The sequence below is a fragment of the Cololabis saira genome, chromosome 1 (assembly GCF_033807715.1).
Source record: "Cololabis saira isolate AMF1-May2022 chromosome 1, fColSai1.1, whole genome shotgun sequence".
Taxonomy (NCBI): domain Eukaryota; kingdom Metazoa; phylum Chordata; class Actinopteri; order Beloniformes; family Belonidae; genus Cololabis; species Cololabis saira.
Window position 1 is genome coordinate 34,099,125 of NC_084587.1, and position 22,827 is coordinate 34,121,951.

At 40.0% G+C, this 22,827-nt stretch overlaps 1 protein-coding gene across 1 annotated transcript in view; it reads left to right on the forward strand.

Annotated features, from left to right (window-relative positions):
• Positions 1–22,827, forward strand: part of LOC133443811 (cAMP-dependent protein kinase catalytic subunit alpha) — a 35,200-nt gene that overhangs the window by 5,086 nt on the left and 7,287 nt on the right. The window contains exons 3-8 of the mRNA XM_061721079.1: positions 3,194–3,322; positions 11,843–11,941; positions 13,516–13,598; positions 13,770–13,896; positions 16,455–16,550; positions 21,244–21,366. Of these exons, the coding sequence (XP_061577063.1) occupies positions 3,194–3,322; positions 11,843–11,941; positions 13,516–13,598; positions 13,770–13,896; positions 16,455–16,550; positions 21,244–21,366 (657 nt within the window). The remainder of the gene's footprint in view (positions 1–3,193; positions 3,323–11,842; positions 11,942–13,515; positions 13,599–13,769; positions 13,897–16,454; positions 16,551–21,243; positions 21,367–22,827) is intronic.

Genomic DNA, 22,827 nt, shown 5'->3' on the forward strand with positions numbered 1-22,827 from the left:
GTTGCAGGTATTGAGAGGTATTTCCATCAATCATTTATATGGTATCAATCATTAATATGTGTGCAGACAAGGTAAAAAAAAAAAGTGAAAAATCGATTTTACGATTTTCACGTTTTAACATCGTTCTAATTACATAATCGCGATTACGATTTAAAATCGATTAATCGAACAGCCCTATTTCCAACCTTTACTCAGTACAGATGTTCCAGTACACTATTCTAGCCACTTGGTTGTGGTGCTGTATGTATGCCTTAACTGCATCTTACATCCTGCTATTATTTCCTGGACAGTGTCCAGATCATCTTTGCGCTGTCTGCGGCTGGGGTCTTGTCTGGAGTGTTAGACCCTGGCTTCTCTCGCTCTTGTGCTCATGGCCTTGTGCTGTGTGATTAATGCCTCACTGCTGTCCTTCAGACCAGCCTTTTCTACCTACTGGTAGGACTTCCCAATGCCAGCCACCTCTTTAGTCAGGGGAACGTGCTGTTCATTTCTGTCCATGATGTTTCATGGACATTACTCCCTCCCTTGACGATCCCTAATACCCAGCGTAATCCCTCCCTCTGTTTTGTGTAGCGGTTCACGACGTCGGACTAAAGGTGAAATCCTCCATACATTGTGTGGAGTTTTCTTGTCTTGACATCAGTGGCTTCCATCTAGTCATGTTGCCAGTTTAATATACCAACAGAGTACCTGATTACTGGTCAACATATGTATTGATGCTTTAGACTTTGTTCTTCCCATTCAGCTGGTTCTTCAGGGTGTGGATTATTTGTTTCAGGTACTTACCTGTGCTGACTTCGTCACAGCCTCCTTTTAGTTGTCAATTGCCAGGAGGATCCCAAGGTATTTGTAGCTGTCCCAAACATTTGATAAGTTGCTTTCTGGTAATTCATCCCTGTCAGGTGGGATCATCTTGCTCTTCTTTGAGACCATTCAAACATATTTAACAAGCCCAAATTACATTCTGATGTATATCGTGGTGAGGTGGATCAGGGAATTGATGTTATGCTCTTTTATGGCATACGGTTTGATCCCGTCCATGTGGAGGAGGTGGCTGATTGCTCTGCTTTAACCAACATAGCCACTCTTTGTGATGATCTGGCTCAGAGGGTTCCTGCCTATGTAGAAGAGCAGTGGAGAGAGAGCATCTCTTTGGTATGTGGTGCACTTGATTGTGCAGTTGGATATGAGTTGGCATGTAGAAGTGCCGTCTACTGTCCCATCTAGTTTTTGATGAAGGCTCTCGTCATGTTGATGTTGTACAGTTCCAAGCATTCTAGTATCCACAAGTCTTGTCTGGAGAATTGAGTCTTAGTCTTTCTGATAGCCAATCAAGATGGTAAACAGATGAATTGCCTCATTTTACAGTCTGAAACGACTGTCCTGTTGACCAGAAGTTGGTGCTTGGCTCCTCTGGGATTTTGATGGGATTGGGATTCCTAAATCTGCAGTCACCAAACCTGCAGTCACCAATCCTTTATCAAATTCCATGGCCCTCAACTCTGGAACTGTTTAGATAGATCTCTTAAGTTAGCGTCATCCTTAAAAATGTTTAGGACCAGCTTGGTGGGGTATCTTTTATTTAGACAAAATTAATCAGGCTATTCTTACTGAAATGAAATTGCCATTTCATGGATATTTTTGTTTGTGTACTTATTGTATTTTTCTTTGTTTCTTTTACCTTTTCTTTTTTCCTTTCTATTCTTTTGCTATTGACTGATTTGTTTTGGTGATTTTGTATTGAGGGGAGGATTTTTTATAAGCCCTTCAGGCTTCTTTTCCTCTCCTGCACAAATGATTTGTCCTTGTATGATAAAAAATTATTGTGTTATCACTGTGCAAAAAATAAATAAATAAATAAATACAAAATAAAAAAATCATGAAGACGGTTCGATCTTTGGTTAACCATGCTCGGTGGGTCCGATCTGTTAGCAGTCTGTTCATTTGTGCTGCTAGGTGCTCATGGAGAGCGTTTAGTTTCTTCATTCACTGGGTGTGTATCATGTCCAGTCCTAGTGCTGTCAAACTCAAACATTTTTTGGATATCTGTTGTGAGGGTGACTGGTTCTTGTTCTGGGAGACTGCTTTAGTCAGGGTTTAGATTCACTAGTCATTGTGCATTGTGCTTTTGCTTGCCAGACGGCTAGACAAAGCTGCAAGTCTTTGGTTGACAGATTCCATTGCTTCAGGTATTGGGACTTGGTAGTTCATGTTAGGTAACTCACTCCACTTTCCAGCTGTGTGGAGAATTGGCTTAGCTCTCTCCATGCACCTAACCTTTTCTGCCATTGGACTGTTTCTTAACTGTGGTCTTAATGTTGTAGCCAGTCAGCTACTTTGCTTTGCACCAGCTGATTGGTCTCAGTGATGTTTCCAGTAGGTGTTGTGATTAGCACTGGGATTACATCTTCTTGCAACCTTGGTAAGGAGTTTGGGCTGATGAAACTTTGCTTGGAAAGTTTCATACCCCATGACTAGCATATCTCCTGTGATGCTAGACCACAGGATCATCCCTTTCTTCTCTTTTGCCTCTCCTTTTTCAACTAAGAAACTGTTGTTTCATACCACACTGCCACTGATTGGAGTGGACCGACTCAAAGGTCCTGATGTAAGCCAACTAAGACATAAAGGTTTACAGACACTGGTTACTCTGCATCGATATTGTTTCATCATAGAATATGGGATCTGTGTTACAAAAATCTGTGTTCATTGATTTACACACGGGCATGTTAGTTTCCATGATATCTTTCACAGTTAAGATGTCAAAACTAACACACTTGCAAGTAGTGAATTCTTTTTTTTTTTTAACAATGATGTGTTGTAGATTTCAGACATGATATTAAAATTTACACAGGAGACATCACAGGTTTACATAGTAATAATAATAATCTTAGTACATAACAGTACCAAATACAAGGGACTGTATAGTGATTTTCTACAGTGCATATTCAGATCTTCACTGATATGTGTCGGATTCAGTAAACAAGTTGTTCGAGATAATATACCGGATATAACGCATTTCTTAAAGATGAAACACTTAAATGATTATCATAGTATACATAGAAAAAGATAATCTGAATTGAAAGTGAGCACGAGACTGCTAGAAAAAAATGCATTCACTTCTCTCAGCACAACCCTCACCATCCTATTGTTACAAAAAAAAATGCTAACTGTTTTTGCTTTGTGTGTTCAGAACACTGCTGGCCTGGAGCAGTTTGAGAGGTTGAAAACCCTGGGCACGGGCTCATTTGGCCGAGTTATGCTGGTGAAGCACAGAGAAACGGGACAGCATTATGCCATGAAGATCCTCAATAAGCAGAAGGTCAGTCTGGGCCAGGAGTGAGATGTGTTTATGTGGTCATTGTGTGTGGAGCTCCTGGCTAATGTTTTCACTGGGTAGTTATCGAAAACATGGACATGTCAATTTATATCAGACTAAACAGAAACAGTTTGTGTACAGTGTCACTGTAAAGCAGCTGTACTGGAATGTTTTCAGCACAGGCCAGAGACATGAAAACCTAAATAATTAACAGTGAGCAAGTTCATTTGAACGTGTGAATGCTCTCATTTAATACAGACACATTCTGTCTTTTATTTAGAGCTGACAGAGGTTTGAATAAAATGATTGTGGCATTCACACTTCCAGAGGTGGAAAAAGTAAAAAAATATTGTACTTAAGTAAAAGTACAAATTTTCTGCTTGAAAATTACTTAAGTAAAAGTAAAAAGTACCCATTAAGAACATTACTTAAGTAAAAGTATAAAAGTACCTCAACTTAAATATAATAAAGTACCAAAAGTACATGGTGTAAAATGTACTTAAGTACAAAAGTAAAAAGTACAAAGTACAAAGTACAAAATTCAAAGTACAAAATTATTTTCAAAAGGATTGCAAAGAAATGAAGAATCCAAGAATTTGCTTACCACTCTAAATAATGGTGATATTATTCTGACCCCTTTAGCGTTTGTTTCCATTTTAATTTCTCCCTTTGCTCATCACTGCTGCTGACAGGTCCACCCCCAGCCTGTAGTATGCAGTGACAACATTAAGCAACCCCAGCTGATAAAAGATGAGACTTTTGAACTTTTAAATGCCAAAACCACCTTAGAAGGGGTGGAATCAAAGAATGGTGCGCATGGACACGCGTCGGCTGCCGCTCAAGGCTGATTTATGGTTCCGCGTTACACCAACGCAGGGCCCGTACCCTACGGCGAGGCTCTGCGTCGATTTAACGCGGAACCATAATTCAGGCTTCAGTCCTCCTCGGTACTCGATGCAACGGCGATTCCTCCGGCCGTCCGGCCCATAGATATCATATATAACACTATATGATCATCTATATGATGTCTATGTTCCGGCCTGCCTCTGCGGCGCAACTCTCCCGGGAGCTGCGGCTCCTTCTCGGTATATTCACGCGCACCCCTTCCTTCCCATCCGCCTTATGGTTCCGCGTTAAATCGACGCACACATTACGCCGTAGGCTACGGCGTAGGGTGTGCGTCGCGCGTACCCTACGCCGTAGCTCTGCGCCGGTGTAACGCGGAACCATAAATCAGCCCCCGCTGTGCTGTTCTTTAATTTGTAGCGAGTAACGACGTGTCCAATTTTAAATATAGCGGATTAAAAGTACGATTTTTTACTTGAAAATGTAACGAAGTAAAAGTAAAAGTACAGAAAAATGAAAGTATCAATAAAAGTACAAATTCTCAAAAATCTTACTTAAGTACAATAACGAAGTACTTGTACTTCGTTACTTTACACCACTGCACACTTCTCACATGTTTGATGGACAACAAATGCAGCAGGATGATTTTGGGTGGAGATAAACATGGTGAAGCCGGACAATTCAAGGTCTGACATCACAGTAAGATACTGTTTGAACGGTTCACTGAAAAACAGAGATCATATCAACGGCGCCAAACTAAGTGGCAAGGTTATGCTGTTTTGGAGCCTTTCACTGTTGTCAATTTATTCTGTCAAGCAAAGCCATTTTATATTTGTATCATACTATGTCCCCTTTAAAGCATGACAAAATATGTTCTAGCCAACATAAGCTTGAAAAAGATAATAAGTTATTGGTATGTATAGATGGATGAATCCTGTGATGAAAATCTAATGTTTAATTGTTGATCCTCACAGGAGTTTGCTTCTATATACACCAAAATATTACAGTAAAATACAAACGTGGAGCCCCGTTACAAGGCTGTGGTAACTCAAAGGGATAAGTTACTTTGCTAGAAGAAGTTTTACTGATGTTTTTGAAAACAAAAGCAGCAAAACTCACACCTCTGCAACCAGACATTGTCACAGTACACATGCAAAATGATCACAATGTACTTTAAATGTTTTGAAGCTGAGGAACAGTGATTACCAGTCACTTGAACTACTACTGTGTGGTTGACCATGTGTGAGTGAGGTTGTGGGTGTGTCTGTCTGAGAGAGAGAAAGAGAGACTTTACAATGACTCAACACCAGAGCCATCGTGTTGCAGTGGTTCTGGTCATTTGTGTCCTTTTTTCCTCTTTCTTCTTGAGATTTTCTTCTAAGCTTTGTTCAACTCTACATTTTAAAAGAGTCTCTACATTTAATTCGGATAAGTTGCTGCTTTAGGTAAGTTTTAGGAAGTTTAGGAAAATTATTTGCGTGTTGCAGCTGTCGACTTTCCAAAGTAGGTCATGAGAAGACCGAAATCCAGACAAGTTGAAAAGGGGACCAAAAGGATAAAGGACGGCCGTTAAATACAGAGAGATGTGGAGAGGTGTGAGGTCACTGGCAAACAAATGGACTAAAGAACTGAGAACATGTGTAAGACATATCTGCAGGAACAAGGCGTACTCCAACCCCTCACCACATGGATTTCTGACTAACCAAGCAAAAGGAGCCTGCAGACGGGGGTGAGAGTAAAGGAGTACGATTGAAAGAAGTAACCAAAATAAAGGGATTAAAAACCCAAATTTATGCATGTGAATTTAAAAAATGGACTGATAAACTCTGAAATTATTTGGTTAATTTAAAAGTAATGTGATATTTGATCAGAGTAGCTGTATTTTCTTCAGTCTTGCAATCAACAATAATCATTCCTAACACAATTTATGATTGAAAGAAAGACATCTCAAGAGAGAAAGTAACAAAAAAAACAATGAGAGATTCCAGACTGTAGTAACAACAGATAATGTAACAACAGGTCATGTAACCCTGGGCATGTTGCTGTGAAGGAGCCTCTCTGCACCATTTCTGCACTGAAGTGTTAACTGTGAGTTTCTGTCCATGTTGTCTACTGAGAGAGCTTACCTGCGCACCCGGTTGAAGCAACACGTGGTGTCATCAGCTCAGTTGCCGCCAGGCTAAGAAAACAAAACCTTTGATACATTCAAGGAAATCTCTGAAGATTTCAACCATATCCCACGTGAGAAAAGAAAGAGAAAAGAAGAAAGGAGTCAAGTGGAAAACAAGGTTGTAGCAGAAAACACAAAGTCAAGACAAAAAAAAGGAGATAGAAAAATTGTGGACATGTTGGACCCAAATGACCCCCTGCGTCTAGATCTAGATGAGAGCCAGAACAACCTAGTTTGCGTAATATGTTTAGGGTACTATGTTAGATAGAAGAGGATGCTAAGTTTGCATAATAGGTCTGCAGTCTTAAATATAACTAACATCAATTCAGCATCAAATTATTTCACAACTAAGTCTGTTCACGACAGAAACTAATGCTAATGCCCAGTGTGTTAGCAATCTATACATGCCCTGTCTTTGACCGCGGATGCCGTCCGCTTTCAGATCGACCTGGATTTCTCCAGTAACCAGTGAGTGTTCAGGATTGACCATGGAAATCCTTCTGTGATCTCCAAAAGGATGCTCTGAGGAAAACTTTGACCCTACAGAGCTGACCTCAGTGCTAGCTGGTGTAGTGCATTTTTCATTTTTTGGTAAAGACATCAGCTCTTCTGCTTGCAGTGCTCTATCCTGCTGGCAAGGGCAGTGGCTCTTGCTCGTATTTTACCATTACCACAACTTTAACTGTCAAATTGAACTTTATTGTAACAAAAATTTAATAAAAACATGTCCATTATTTCCTCTTTTTTTCAACTATTTTCTTGTATAGTTGGAAAAAAAATAGACTTGACTTTTATTAAGCAGTTTTTGTGACTTGATTACTCAATTCAACTATATTTTCCAAAATAAAGAACAACTTATTAGAAACGACACTCTTCTACAATAATAAAAGAAGAATTTTTCATAGGTCTGTGAATTTTCCAAATTAGGTGAAACAAAAACATAATATGCTGTCAACTTTTTAGAACCATAACAAAGCTCAGCCTGGGCAAAGAAAATACTGTTATTATATTATTAATGGCTGCTTTCCATGTCTCTTTTTTAAAATAGCATACATAAAATGCACCCTGTGTAAGAGACAATAAAATTCCCATATTTGGCTAGAAATATCACATATGACCTGAGCTATTGTATTACAGTTTTAGTGGCTGCAGTGAGTTTTCCACATCTTTTTAAACTGTGGCTGCACTCTTATTACTACCCCTCTCTCAATTCATCTTCAGTGTCCAGCTTAGATCTGTAGCAACAGGAGATCCGATCTCACAAAGGCAGGAAAAGGTGAAGGGAAGAAAAGTGTTCAAAATGATCTGCCTAACTTTATACATCTCACCCTCCAGTTGTGTCTGGAGTAGGGATGGGCGGTATGGACTAAAAAATGTATCACGATCATTTCTGGCATTTATCCCGATAACGATAAAAATGACGATTAAAAAAAATACCAATTCAACTCCATCTTTTTAACTTCCTTCCTTCCTTCCTTCCTTCCTTCCTTCTTTTTTCCCTTCCTTCCATCTTTCCTCCTGCTATCTCCTTCCTTCTTCCCTTCCTCTTTTCTCCCTTCCTTCTCCCCTTTCCTTCCTTCCTTCTCCCCTTTCCTTCCTTCCTTCTCCCCTTTCCTTCCTTGCTTGCTTGCTTCCTTCCTTCCTTCCTTCTTTTTTCCCTTCCTTTCGTCTTTCCTCCTGCTCTCTCCTTCCTTCTTCCCTTCCTCTTTTCTCCCTTCCTTCTCCCCTTTCCTTCCTTTCTTCCTTCCTTCCTTCCTTCCTTCCTTCCTTCCTTCCTTCCTTCCTTCTTTTTTCCCTTCCTTCCTTCTTCCCTCCTGCTCTCTCCTTCCTTCCTTCCTTCCTTCCTTCCTTCCTTCCTTCCTTCCTTCCTTCCTTCCTTCCTTCCTTCCTTCCTTCCTTCCTTCCTTCCTTCCTTCCTTCCTTCACGTACGTTGTGCGTGGATTTAACGCAGAACCATAAATCAGCTTTACACAAAAACATCAACGGGAATTTATCGTTTTTACCGCGAGATGACAAATTCTTATCATGAGGAATTTTTTTGACGGTATATCGTGAACGGTAAAATATCGCCCATTCCTAGTCTGGAGTCACCCTGCACTCACTATAGGGCTCTACTCCATGCTCACTATGAATGGGTGCTCTGTGTATTGGTTCTGGGCAGTATTTTTGCTGTTCGTAGGGCTGCACTTTTCTGGACCGAGATCTCTGGTGTTCCTGGGACCTGCTGGAGCCACTCTCCCAGCTTAGAGGACACAGCTCCAAGTGCTCCAACTACTATTGGATCTTCTCTCTCTCCTCCCTTAAGCCCTGGCTCTTTTCCAGTTTCTCATGTTCCTGCTTCTTGATATTGCTGTCATATGCGATTGCCACGTCAATCCCCCTGCTCTCTTCTGGAGTCTATTGACCACAACTATGTCCGGTTGGTTAGCCACCACCCGTTTATAGGTCTGGATCTGCAAGTCCCACGGGATCTTTGTCCTTCATTCTCCACCAACTGTGGAGGTATCCCCCACCTTGACTTTGGGACTTCCAACTCATAGTCAGTTTGTGTACACTGTAACTGCCAACTGGTGGTGCTGTTCCATGTTTGCCTTATCTGCTGGATTGTTTCTGGGGCATCTTTGCACCGTCTGCAGCCGGGGTCTCATCTGCTGTGGTAGGCCCTGGCCTCTATTACTATTGTTCTCAAGGCCTGTTCTTGTGCTGTCACGATTGATGCATCCGTGTTGTCCTTCGGTCCAGCTGTCTCCAACCAAAGGTGGGATTTCTCGATGTCAGCCACTTCTTCAATCTGCCGATGGTACATACCCTGCAAGGGCCTCTCTGTCCATGATGGTTCCTCCTCTGCACTGGAGTTCTGGTGCCTGAGGCATTCACTTAGCAGCTCATCCTTAGGGACAATCTTCTTGTCTTCCTGGATCTTTGTTTCATCCTGGATGGTGGCTTTGACGCTCTCTAATCAACAACCTCTTTCCGTTTCGTGTAGAGTCTCATGGTGCTGGACTTAGGGTGAAATCCTCCGTGCATTGTGAGAAGCTTCCTTGTCTTGGTATCAGTAGCAGAGTGGTTTGCTGCCTCTTGCAGTCATTGGCAACTGTCCTGTCAGCCAGTGGTTGGTGCTTGGCTCCTCTGGTGCTCCTGCCAATTTTCCTCTGAGCTGCGCTCATATGAGGAGTCATGTACTTACCTTGGCTCCTGTGATGCCTGACAGGAGCTTCCATGTTGGATGTAAATGTAACAAATCAACACTGCATAGTGTAATGACCGTCAATTACACATTACTTTTCATAATGGATACCTTTAGTGCACTATAAGGTAGAAAAATGATCACTACATATTCATACCTCACAACATAATAGGGATCACGTTATATCGAGCACTTTGTAGAGAGTAGGGGTGATTTCAGACACAGCTCCTGTCGCTGGAGGATCAACATGGATGTGCAGTGTGTTATATAACCCAAAAATGTTGGCTAGTGTTGAGACACCAGGGGCCTCATGTACAAAACGTGCTGCGCACAAAAAACGTGTGTACGCCACTTTCTACGCTCACGGTCGGATATACAAAGAATGATTTGAATGTAGAAAGTTGCGGTCTTTCACACACACACACACCAAGTCTGGCGTACGCACTTTTCTGAGGTTTTGTCCGTTGGCGACACTCTCTGGTGATGCAGTGAAGTCCAGAATATGAGGAAACGTAACGTCAACAATAAATTCATGACCACACGTGAAGGACACGACAGTCCCGACATCACCAGATAAGTTACACAAGAGTGGAGCTGCAACAATCTCACAATCAACCACATGATCTGAACAAACAACTAAAGGCAGGAGCTCAACGATGGAACCCGCAAATCCTGATGGCAACCTTGGCTCCGTTAGAGGAACCTGCTGATGCATCAGATCACACCGATCTGCTGGTCCAGGACTAAGACTGGACCATCAGCTGGTTTAGGTACCAAGAGGATCGTTCTGGATCTCTGCCTGAACTGGACCAGCTGCTCCGGTTCAGACCAACATGATGCTTTCAGCTGGAGCTGAATAAAACGATCATAATAAAACCACAACTCTTCACGGAACGCAACACAAAGCAAAGAACAACATTACCCATAATGCAATGCAGCTTAAATCGGAAAAAATGCCCCCAAATAAATTATTTTTTCCAGGCCTCAACTGTCTCCAGCTCACAGCCGATGTTTTTTTTAATTTGTTTTACTTGTTTTTGCAAGTTCCTTGTTAGGATGAGCGGTTTTTAATGGATAATTATCTTCATTATCATATTCAAATATATGTATTTGAGGGAGGAGACAGGGCGGAGTGTTGTGCTCCCGCATGTGTGCTCAAATCCATGCTGATTGAAGAAACCTGCGTGGATTTAGTGATCCACAGGGGAATGGAGAGATGACGGTTTCTCTTGAGTTAGTGCTCCCAGGAGAGGAAGAGGCTGCTCTGGATGATCTGACAATTTTCAGAGCCCGGACCAGTTTAACTTGCAGATGTAACAGTTTAGGACGACTGCACCTCAGGAGATGGAGTATTTTTTTTGCCATTTGGAAGGTCAGTGATTTGACCACACTCTTCATTTGGAAGTGTCATTTTAGGAAGACACGTAACCTCCAATGGTCACCAATGTACTGACTGGTAAAAGGAACAAAATGATGCAGACTAAGAGGTGGTGTATACATGTGTGTGATGAAAGTTGTGATTGTGGTTTGAAGTTTTAAAGTGCTAAATATATGCAAAAACAATTTACAAAAACCGAGGCACTCAAGAAGTTAGAAAAATATAAAAGGCCTTTATTAAATCATGGCTTAGAAAAAGTTAAAATGCCAACATGTTTCAGCCATGTAGGCCTTCCTCAAAGCAGATAACAAAGACAGAGGGGTCTCCTTCAGGCAGCTCTTTAAACACAGATGAGAAGTCACATGATCAGCTCAGGTAAGCAGTCACATGATCAGCTCAGGTGGTATCTATTAACCTGGTAGAAACAAACATAAGTAGCAAAGAAAGTAACAAACAGTAATAATACAAAAGACAATCAAAAAAGAAATTATAAAGTAAGACTTTTTAAATGCTTTGAAGGCTAAAGAAAACCTCCCAAATGTTTCAAAGCAGGAAAATGGACCAAATTAGAAAAATGTTTCAAGGAAATCTTCTAAAGTTATTTATCATCTAAAAGTAGACAAAATATTTCAAAATAACAGACCAAAAATATATAGGAGGACTAATTAATCAAACAAAAGATAAACTATATGTGATAAACAGGGAGCCCCAACACTTACAAAAAAGGTGAGAAGTCCAGTTCACCATTCAGACCTGGGTAATGGGTAGTTTGGGTGCTAAATAAATGCATTCAACTGACCATCATTCAGGTGTGTAGCGTCTACAGCGTCAAACCAGAGGCTGTCATTGTTTACATGTTGTTTTTGGTCACCATTTCAAAATTAATTGAACCTTTTTGTTTTTTGTACTTCAGCATCTCTCTCCTTCTGTTTGCCTTTCAGGTTGTGAAACTCAAGCAGATAGAGCACACTCTGAATGAGAAGAGGATTCTTCAGGCTGTCAGCTTCCCTTTTCTTGTGCGGTTAGAGTACTCATTCAAGGTACTGAAAACATTTGAGGGTGTAGGTGTGTACGCAAGCTTATCAAAATGTGGTTGTGGCTGGTAAGATTCCCCACATTCACCATTGCTCTGCATTTTAAATAGTTCCTGTTTCATTTACATCTTTGTAAATGTGATCCGCTGGAAAAACCAGTGTCCTGTCCTGATGAGATCATCTCGAGGCAACTGGAAGCCAGACATGTCAGGGTGTGGTTTTCTTTACTGGTCCAGCCCTGTCACATATAATCTGATCCATATTAATCATCAGTTATTAATTATTGAAGTTTTTTTGTCTAAATTCTGAACTTTGCTTGACTTTCGGTAAAGATTTCATCAGAAGAAAAAAAAAGCGCACCGCTAGGTTTTTGAGATCTCAGTCATCGACCGCACAATGGTTGAACAACACACAGTAGGTCTAGCTTTCAGTTTTAATAAAAGCTCACCATAATCTTCACTCTCCATAATGATGTTTGTTTACCTGATGCATTCATCTGTTTATTTCTTTGACCCCATCCTTGTTGTCACCTATATTATTCATACCAATCCTATTACGCCGGCTTCATTAACCGAGGAGAGCCTCTGCCACGTGAGCAGTCATCAGTGGCGGTTTGAACCTGCACAGACTAGCTGATGGCCGTACTCTAATTACGGCCTTATGCGGGTTAAGCTGTTTAGAAGCACCTGGATGCCCAGGGATTGAATATCTTTGACGCCTTCAATAAACCTATTAACGGTGCATGTGTGTCGCTTTGCACACAAGTGGAAGAGTCAACAACGGACACCAACTCAACTTCGCGGTAGCTGAAGAGATTTCAGGATTTTAGAATTGTATCGACAGAAATGCAACGTAATGTTGCTAATGCCCTTTGTTTTGTTTTTAGAATGAAATGATAAAAAAATCTGATGTTAGGTTAAGCCGCACGACATATAGTTTTCTTCCAAAATAATGAAACATAAACAGATTTCCCAACAAACAGAACATTTGTTATGTGTGCTATTTATGAGTCACCAAGAAATAATGCAGTGTGAAAAAATAAACTCGTTTTATTTTCACAGCAAACTAACTGTGGCGACAGGCAGTTGCATAGTGCCCTCTGGTGGACAAACTTTGCAAAGTCAACACCCGTGACAAGTTTCAAGATTGTTTTTTTTTCACCATCTCTTTTCTTTATTTTTTTTTTTTCTTTTCACTCATTGACCATTATGATGCCAAACAAAGCAAAGACTGTCCCTAGAGCAGCTCCTTCAAGTGTTTGTCTTTATTTATATATATAATGTTTCTGCAGCCACCACAGTTTGGGAATTGTTGGGAGAGATTCAGTTGGTTTTGCAACTGCTATGTACAGTTTCTGCCTCTAGTTATCCCTACACTTGTGATTTTAAGATTTTTATTTGATAACTTTTATAGACCTGTTTGCATTCCTTAACAAACTATAATTTGGATTAAAACTGAAAATGGTTTGAAATTGAAATGCTTTATTTTTAAGTCTGTGCTTTACAGTAAGACAGGAAGTTGCCAGTTTCTATATTCATGTGTTAATATTGTGTAACCAACCGCTGTCTTCTCTTCTCCAGGACAACACTAACCTCTACATGGTGATGGAGTATGTACCAGGCGGAGAGATGTTCTCCCATCTACGAAGAATTGGCAGATTTAGGTCAGGGTCTTCATATATCAAACTTAAAAATAAGAAGAATTTTGGTGAATGCTGAAAAAGTTAGATACAGGACTTTCAAATCGTAGTTGATCCTCTTAAATTCTTAATTCTGTAACATAAGACTGCACTAAACCTTTGACAATGTGTACGTCTGTGTTTGTTTGTGGACAGTGAGCCGCATGCTCGGTTCTATGCTGCTCAGATCGTTTTGACTTTTGAGTACCTGCACGCTTTGGACCTGATCTACAGAGACCTGAAACCTGAAAACCTGCTCATAGACCAACAGGGCTACATACAGGTAAAACGACCTCCTGATACAGCTGCTCAAGAAAGTGTCATCTGTGACTGCTTTGTTTTTACATGACTTAAAAACCACCCTGGGAGTGAGTCAGTGGTGGAACATTTTCATTAAAAAAAAAAAGAAGGTTCTTTACAAGCTTTTAGTCGTACAAAAGGGCACTCATTACGTCAGGGTTTGGTGACAAGTTTTGAGTTTACTCATCTCGCATCATAAAAGCTTCAGCATTCACATTCCATTCCTCGTACTTTCATGCATCTCATTGCTATTCCAGTCACTAGGGTGAAAATGCGCACCATCAAATTTCCTGTCTTAAAGATTTATCCAAACTAACTCACTATTATGTTGTAACCATGCATGAAGTACTTCAGATGTGAGGAAGTAGCACCAAGGCAGCGTAGATTACTGTGGGAGGTAATTATATATTTCAGTCTGAATGTTTGAACAGCCCCTCTAGAAATAAGTTTAATATTTCTAAATCTAATCAAAATTGTCTTACTTTAAACACAAATAGCACTGCCAAAGGAATAAGAACATTTTTTTCTTGACTAGAATTCTTAAAGCGAGGAAAATAGTCTTAAATAGTCTTCTCGTTTTCTTGAAACAAGGCTTTTTTATTTTCTTAAAAATGAGTTTTTGCAGTAAAACATGATGTCAGTATTGCACCTGTGGAATATATGGTTACTAAAGTTGGACTAATTTAGAGATCGGGTTATGTCGGAATCATGAAGACAATATGAAAAGTACAAACAAACAAAATAACACAGCAGTCCCTAAAGTTATTTTGACTTTTATGTCTTTGTCGACTGTACGATGCCAATATACTGTACATACAGTGTGTACAATATACATGAACTTAATTTGACTTTGAATATACATCTATTTTTGCATTTCAGGCCTGCAAAAGATTTTAAAAAGGTTTGTTTGTGAAGATTGTTGTAATCAATGAAAGGTTGAGTTTTATCTCAACTCCAGTTCATAAACATTTGCATGAAAGAATCATTGGAAAGTTGTAAGAAACCTTTTCTCAAAGACAGTTTGGAAGGACTTTCCATTTTTCTCCTCCTGCAATCGATAATGTATTGAACAACTAAATCTCAGAGGGATTTCATTTGACACAGGCCACGAGTAAAAGCCTCTGCAGAACATTTGTGATCTCCTATCCTTCAGATAGGGAGAGAAAACTGGCATTCCCCAATAGAAACCTTTGTCAAGCACTATGATACAGAACTGCATTCGCAAATGCTGCGTAACCTCGTTCAGTGTGTCTGATCAGAAGTGTCTTGAGATGGACCATCAAACAGTGATAACATGTTTTGGTCAGTCAAATCAGGATTCCAGATCTTTTTTTGACAGAAATTGGTGATGTCTCCTCCAGATCAAGGATCAAAAGGACCATCCGGATTATTCCAGCAACCAGTTCAAAAGCCGGGTTCTGTCTCGGTACAGTGTTGTGTCAGTGCCTTCGGCACAGGTCCTTCACATTTTTGTCATGGAAACATGAATTCCAAAAAATTGAGACTTTAAAGCAATATGTGCTGCCTTCAAAGCGACGTCTTTTCTCAGACTGCCCGTGTCTCTTTGAACGAGACAATACCAACCTACATTCTGCACACATTTCAAATACATGGCTGAGGAAGATTAAATGCAATAATGGATCTATATTAAAGTAGATAAAATTGGCAAGAAAAAACACAAAGGAGCTTCAGATCATACTTTCTGCAAACAAAAGTGAGTTAAAGTTAATAAGAAATGTAAGAACTGCTGAGTTTTTTTTTTTTTTTAAATTTTCCATTTGTTCCAACTTTTTAAGATTCATTGGCTCTGTATGTAAATATTCCTCCTCTGTTCCTGAGTTTTTATTTTCTGTACTTAAGGATTTTGCCTGTGTCGCCATTGAAAAATGTAGTGATGTTAGATCTGCTTCATCAGGGATTACCAGTTTTGCATTTAAATATCTGTATTCCTGCTTGATGTTTGTGGGCAGATTTAGATGACATCACAGTGCCACAGCTATGTAAAATGCTCTCATGGTATTTTGTAGGTGTGTAAAAACTCAAGAAGAGGAATTTTCTGATCCTTCAGATGTGGCCTTTTTAGGTTATTTTGGCTGCTGTGATCTGACCACACGGTGGCATCTATGATGTCACACACGCATAAACTCATACAGTTGCTGGTTATATGATGGTTTTCCCTGGTACCCACTCTAACATGTCACTCGGGAAGTGTGTCAGCTGTATGGTGGGCTAGCATGGGTGTCATCATGGAGGTGAGATTGTGCCATCCTCTAGTGGTGAACTGTGATATAACAGCTGCTGACGCATTCCTACTTTATGATCTTTATCTCTCACACACACACACACACACACACACACACACACACACACACACACACACACACACACACACACACACACACACACACACACACACACACACACACACACACACACACACACACACTGTCTTCTGCTGATTCCTATGTTTAACTCAGCAAAATTCACTAAACGTCTGCCTACTCATTTCTCTGTTGTTTTGTGTTTCTCATCATGTATCAGGTCACAGATTTTGGCTTTGCCAAACGTGTAAAGGGCCGGACCTGGACACTGTGTGGCACCCCAGAATATTTGGCCCCAGAGATTATTCTCAGCAAGGTGAGCCAGTCATTTTTCGCTCTACTATGCAGTCAAACCTGAAGTTGCCCTTCACAACCCTGTTTGCAGGACTGGTCCCCCCCCCAACAGCCCAAAACATGTTATATTTTTGTTTTCAGCTTTATTTTATTTATTAATATTCATTCATTTTGCATCTCAGGCCTCTAACACAATAAGAAAAAGTTTGTATAGGGGCGATTTATTGCTGGTAAGGAGGTGAAAGAAAATAAAGGGATTTTATTTCAAACAGGGTGACGTCAACAAATACTTGGAAAGATTTGGTAGAAAAGCAGAATCTGTGAAAGGCTGAATCTTTGCGGAGGGCGTTAGAGTAGTCGTGGCTACTGCACGCTGCACAGTAAGCAAATGAGAAAAGGCCTGGCTCTGCAGCAATGAAAACTCTTTCTACCTGAACAAAACGTCTTCCAGCAGTAAGTGGAATAAATCAAGAATGCAGTGTGACACAGAAAATGTGCATAAGCAAACATCCTGCTATCAGCTGAGAGCTCAGCTAAGATACCAAAGATCGCAGTGAGGCAAGTGTCGCCACTCTGCAATGAAGACTCAGAGCCAGCAGTCGAGGAAAAACAAAAGAAATAGATCAAATTAACTCTACTCTCTACAGCCCACCTGAGTTTGCTCCCTTCTTTGCTGTTTTCTGTATCACAAATCATATCGAAGTATAAAAGTTTACTTCATTCGTGTATCTCTTATCTCTGTGTTGCAGAAGCTCACACAAGCGCAGGCAGTCAATCACATTTGATGTTTTCAAAATTATTTTGTTGTCCTGATGAAGTAGTTTATTTGGTCGATCAGTTTCCATTGATAAATACTAGGGATGTAACGATACACTAATCTCACGATACGGTACGATATACGATATTGAGGTCACGATAACGATACGATATTATAGCAGTATTTTTTTGAACAACCTTGAATGAGGAACATATGACTGGAAAAAAATGTATTTTATTTGAAAGACACAAAATACAAAACAATGCTGTGCGTTTGCCCTATTGTTACAGTTTGTAATGCTTTATAACTGTTTAAGGTTTAAAGAGAAAGCCAGGCCAACCATTTTCCACAAACTGAACTAAAAGTAAATGTCAGGTTTGCATTATGCATCTTCAGTTTCATACAAGTAAAAATATTTTCTCTCATGTGTGATTTGACTGTTTTCTTTCTAATTTAACAACTAAAATTAAATAAATAAATAAAAGTAAATAAATACATACATACAATTTTACATCATAAAAAAGATTGATTCATGCTCACCTTATAAGTGTAAGAGGAGGTTTATTTTTGTTAAGAAGTTTATTTTGGTAATTCAGGGGTCATTATTTTATAATATATTCTTTATATTCTGATGTAAATCAGGGACTATGACACTAGTCAGTTTATCTGTAGTTGTTAATATGTTTTAGATTGGGCGGAGTGATACAGCACTAGGTGCTGTGTTGATGCTCTAAAATCCTACGCTGTTGAGCGGACATTAAAGTACACTGACTGGAGCTCAGCAGAAGTTGCCTGCGTGTTTATCCTACTCACGACCCGAAAAAGGTTTAATTTAATAAGGTAAGGCTTAACTCTACACCAGCCTTACATTAGTAAAAGTTCAGAGCTCAAAATGGGACTAGTTTCTTCTGAGCGGAGTAAGATTTTGGTTCGCGGGTCGAGATGCGGCCGCAGTCGCGGTCGGATGCGCGTTACTAGTCAACACAATAGATTAATATTAATAACCCAATATCGCGATACACCTTGTCACCTCGAAGACACGTATTGTGACGTTTTTGTATCACGAAATTTCGTGGCACGATATATTGTTACACCCCTAATAAATACTTAGCATTTCATTTCCTTTTGTAGGAAGGAAATAATAAAAAAAGAAGTAAGGAATAAACCGACCAAAAGGTGTAGGCTGAAGCCTAAGCTTATTGTGCTTACCCTTTTCAACTTTGTTTACTTCATAGTACTTTACTGTACTAATACAACAAGGACAAACAATCTACAAAAAAAAAAAACTCCTGACTGAAAACTGCCTCAAGGGACGTGATTCACAAACTACTCATACCAATCATCTAAACTGGCCATGAGGTCGCTACTGGCACTACGCAATAACTGTGTTAGTAGTTGTAGCTACAGCAAAATAATCGTGACATCCTTCTTTATTTCTTTCAGAGGTGAAAAAGCCTCGTTGGGTACCATCACATTAATCAGATTATGTCAGCTGCAGACCCCTAGCTCCAAATATCTTTCCCAGGATCTTCACTATGTCATCAAATGCATGACAAAATCATTGAAATGTTTGAAAAACAGTGTTTCTTAACGAACGATCGGAAGGACTTGTATATTTCTCCCTAACCGCTGCCTAATAAAATCAAGCCATTCGAGCAATCTGAAGGAATCTCAGTGTGTAAAAGGTAAGGGCGCACCCATTTCCTTAGGTCTCTCTTATGGCAAAACCATCATTCATCAATACTTGACAAAACCACAACGACAAGGTAACACTTTTGGAGATATTTGTCAAACATTGCAATATGCTTGACAAATGGCAGCTCCTGGGATGGAGCATCACATTCTGGACACGTGTAGTATGGATAGATGAAGCAGTATTCAGAAAATACTGAACTGAACCATGTTCTCCAGACCAAAGATAAAAAGAACCATCTGGTAGGATATCAGCAGTCCAAAACTCAGAGTCTGTGGAGGTAAGGGGTTGTATCAGTGGCCTTTGCAAAGATCATTCACACTTCTCCAATGGCAGCATTAAAGTAGAAATGTACGCCGAGATTTTAGAGCAACATATCCTGCTTTCAAGACGAACTTTTTAGTCTTGTCCTGTAGCTGCAGCTATGACTACTGGCCCTAACACACTAGAGTTTACACTAACTATAGGCTTTACTAAACAGAAACATTTAAGTTAGGTTTTAAAGGTGGAGGTGGTGTCAGCGTTCGTAACACAGATTGGAAGTTGGTTTCATAGTAATGGTGCCTGATAGCAGAAAACCCGCCCTCCAAATCTACATTCAGATACAGGAACTACGAGTAAAACTGCCCTCTGAGAACGGAGGAACATAAGGTACTATCAGGTCTTGCGAATATCACGGAGCTGGGCCATTTTGGGTTTTATATGCAAGTAATAAAATAGTAAATTGGATTCTGAGTTTTATGGGGAGCCAATGGAGCGGAACCAACACAGGAGAGACGTGGTCTGTCTTGTTGATTCCTGTCAGCACTCGTGCTGCTAGACTTTGTATCAGCTGGAGCCTATTCAGTGGATTACTTGGACATCCTGCTAACGATACATTACAGTAATCTAATCTTTCACACAGTAGTACTGGGGGCCATCGCAACACCATCTAATCCCTTCCAAAGATGCTTTGGACCAAAAATGATAACCTCTGTTTTATCTGAATTTCGAAGCAAAACATTTCAGGACATCCAGTCGTTGATGTCCCTAAGTTTAGCCAACGGTTCAGTTTCATCTGCCTTCATAGACAAATACAGCTGCTTGTCATCATCATAGCAATCTTTGTCAGCCTGGCTACAGTGCTGAACAGAAAACATGGGTTACTTTTATTATCCTCTATCAATGATGAATAATAAGCTGTTCTAGCTTTCCGAAAGTTTTTTATATATAATATTGGACTATCTTTCCATTCACATTAAGAGTCTACAGACTTACAAGAGTACCACTTCCTTTTCATTTTGCACACTTTTTGTTTCAGCATGTGGATATCTGAATTATACCAGGGAGTTAAGCTCCTATGGTTAGAAACCCTCTTTCTCAAAGATGCAACTGAATCTAAGGCTGAGCGCAGCAAATCAGCAGTGTTACTGACAAGGATATCAACATCTACAGAGGTAGAACCTCGGCCACTGTCATCAACTGCTTCACTATGTCCCACTGTGGTAAGATGAGCGATGCCCTCCCGAAATTTAGCAATAGCTTTATCGGATAAACATCTGATAAAATAATGACGCTTCACTGCATGTCTTTCCCAAAATTCCTGTCAAGTAACTTTCAAGAAAGGTCACTAGATCTACAAAAGCTTGTCACTTTCTATGATGTCCTGGAATGGTGGATAAAAATCCTATCCTCCTGCTCAAAAGAGGATATTCCACAAAGGGAAGAAGATCATGGATTTCCCTGAGTATCCTCTTCACAACTAAATGATTCAGTGTTTTCAGTCAGAGGCTCCTTCAGATCTGCTGCAGCACAGACCGCTACAGGAGATCCTTCCCGCCCACAGCACAAAACCTCTACAAGGAATCTCTGATGAGACTTAAATCATGACTACGGCAACAATTCATTTCCCTTCAAGGATTAATGAAGTATTTTGAATATGAGTTGGAATTCTCAATGTCGCAACAATCTTTTAATATTGTAACTAGGAATGACAACATTAGAAAGTGTTAACCTTTACTGTCCCATTGTTCTGGGATTGTCTTTCAGCCTGGTGATGCAAAGATGGATGTACACAAACAAGTTATATTAAGTTGACAGCCATAAACATGACATTTCTTTGGGTTATGTTGTCAAAAGAAAAACAAGTGCTATATTATATTTAAGAATTAGCATTTTTTATATCAGAGCTTTGTTTAATTTGTGCAATTTATACAATTGTATCTTTAGTAACGGTGCATTCAAGAATAATTCTCAGAATATACTCCCATCCATCTATTTCTCCAGGGGTATAACAAGGCAGTGGACTGGTGGGCGCTAGGGGTCCTCGTCTATGAGATGGCAGCTGGATATCCACCTTTCTTTGCTGATCAGCCCATTCAGATCTATGAAAAGATCGTCTCAGGGAAGGTGAGTTTGTGGTGTTTTATCCTTATAGTGGAGAGTTGTGTAGATTTTAGAGGGATTTTTTTTTTAACAGTACCATAAATCATTTTAGACTAAGCTATGATTTTGATTTTTATCCTTGTAAAATCAATGTTTTCATTTTATTCGTTAAACAAATAGCTTTTTGTCATGTTAAGCAATCAATTTCAGTTTCATTTGGAGGTAGGCTACTTTTGATTATTTTAAGGCAGAAAAGTCTGATGAATAGTAAATGCTACTGATTTAACTTGTACTTAATTTGTAGATGAAATGTGAATTTTAAATATTAAAGACACACACAATTATTGACTTGAAGTTGCATTATTTACCATTATAGTAGCCAAATTACACCGTATGAGCATCACTGAAATGGCATAGATGTAATGCTTAATCAATCACGATATGCAAATATTATTCAAAGGCCAATGATGCCATATATATATATATATATATATTCAAACAAGGCCGTTATAAACACAATACTGTAATTAAATACAGACACACATGCAGATGCACCAAAACATTAAATCAAATGCAAAATACAAATATTTTACAAAACTGTACATTAACAACAGGAAGAACTGGTGATCACAAGATTCTGTCACCTCGGTGTGTGCAACGGCATCTCAATTATCCGAGACTGAGACATGACGAGACCGAGAGACCCGAGACCGAGACAAGACCAAGACCAAAGACTGTCGAGACCGTGACAAGACCAAGACAACAAAAACGTGGTCTTAAGACCAACACCGGTCTCGAGAACTACAAGTCTAGTACTTGGTAACATCTCTTAAGATGAGTAACCTGATCGACGGGAGTTATATACTTCTCTACATGCAGGAGCACCTGATTTAACTTTCAAAGGTTCAACAAATACCCTGCAATCCTCGATGAGTTGAAGAGGTGGCACCATGGGTGCAGCAAAATGGAGAGAGAGCAAATCTGAGAGAGAGGAAGAGAGAGAGGAAGAGGATGTTTTAAGCATTTCTTTCTTCACTGAAGCACTGATGAGGCCATAGTGGGAATAGTGGGAATGCAGTATCAGTGTTTCCCCCAGACATCGCTGTCGTGGCATGTTCCCAACTCCAAAGCCTCCCACCTCGGCTTCCAGACATCATGCCTGTTGTGTGGTGGGGTTGCAGTGACTGTTGCAGCCGGTGGTGTGATCGAGGACGTGTTACAGTGAAGGAGCATATCTGCACCCCAGACGTTGAAGTATCAACAGCAAGCTTGCTTACTTGGGAATCATGGTAGCGGTGTATATCCCACAATCTGCTGCTGTATGCGATGTCATCAGTTCAGCTGTCGCTATGCTACAAACCCAACATCCCAGTGCATTCATGCCAGTCTTTGGAAAGTTCACCCACGCCTCTCTCTACTACACTATCAACTTTCCAACAGTTTGTCAACTACCTTAAAATATAAAACGTTGGAAATGTTAGAGAT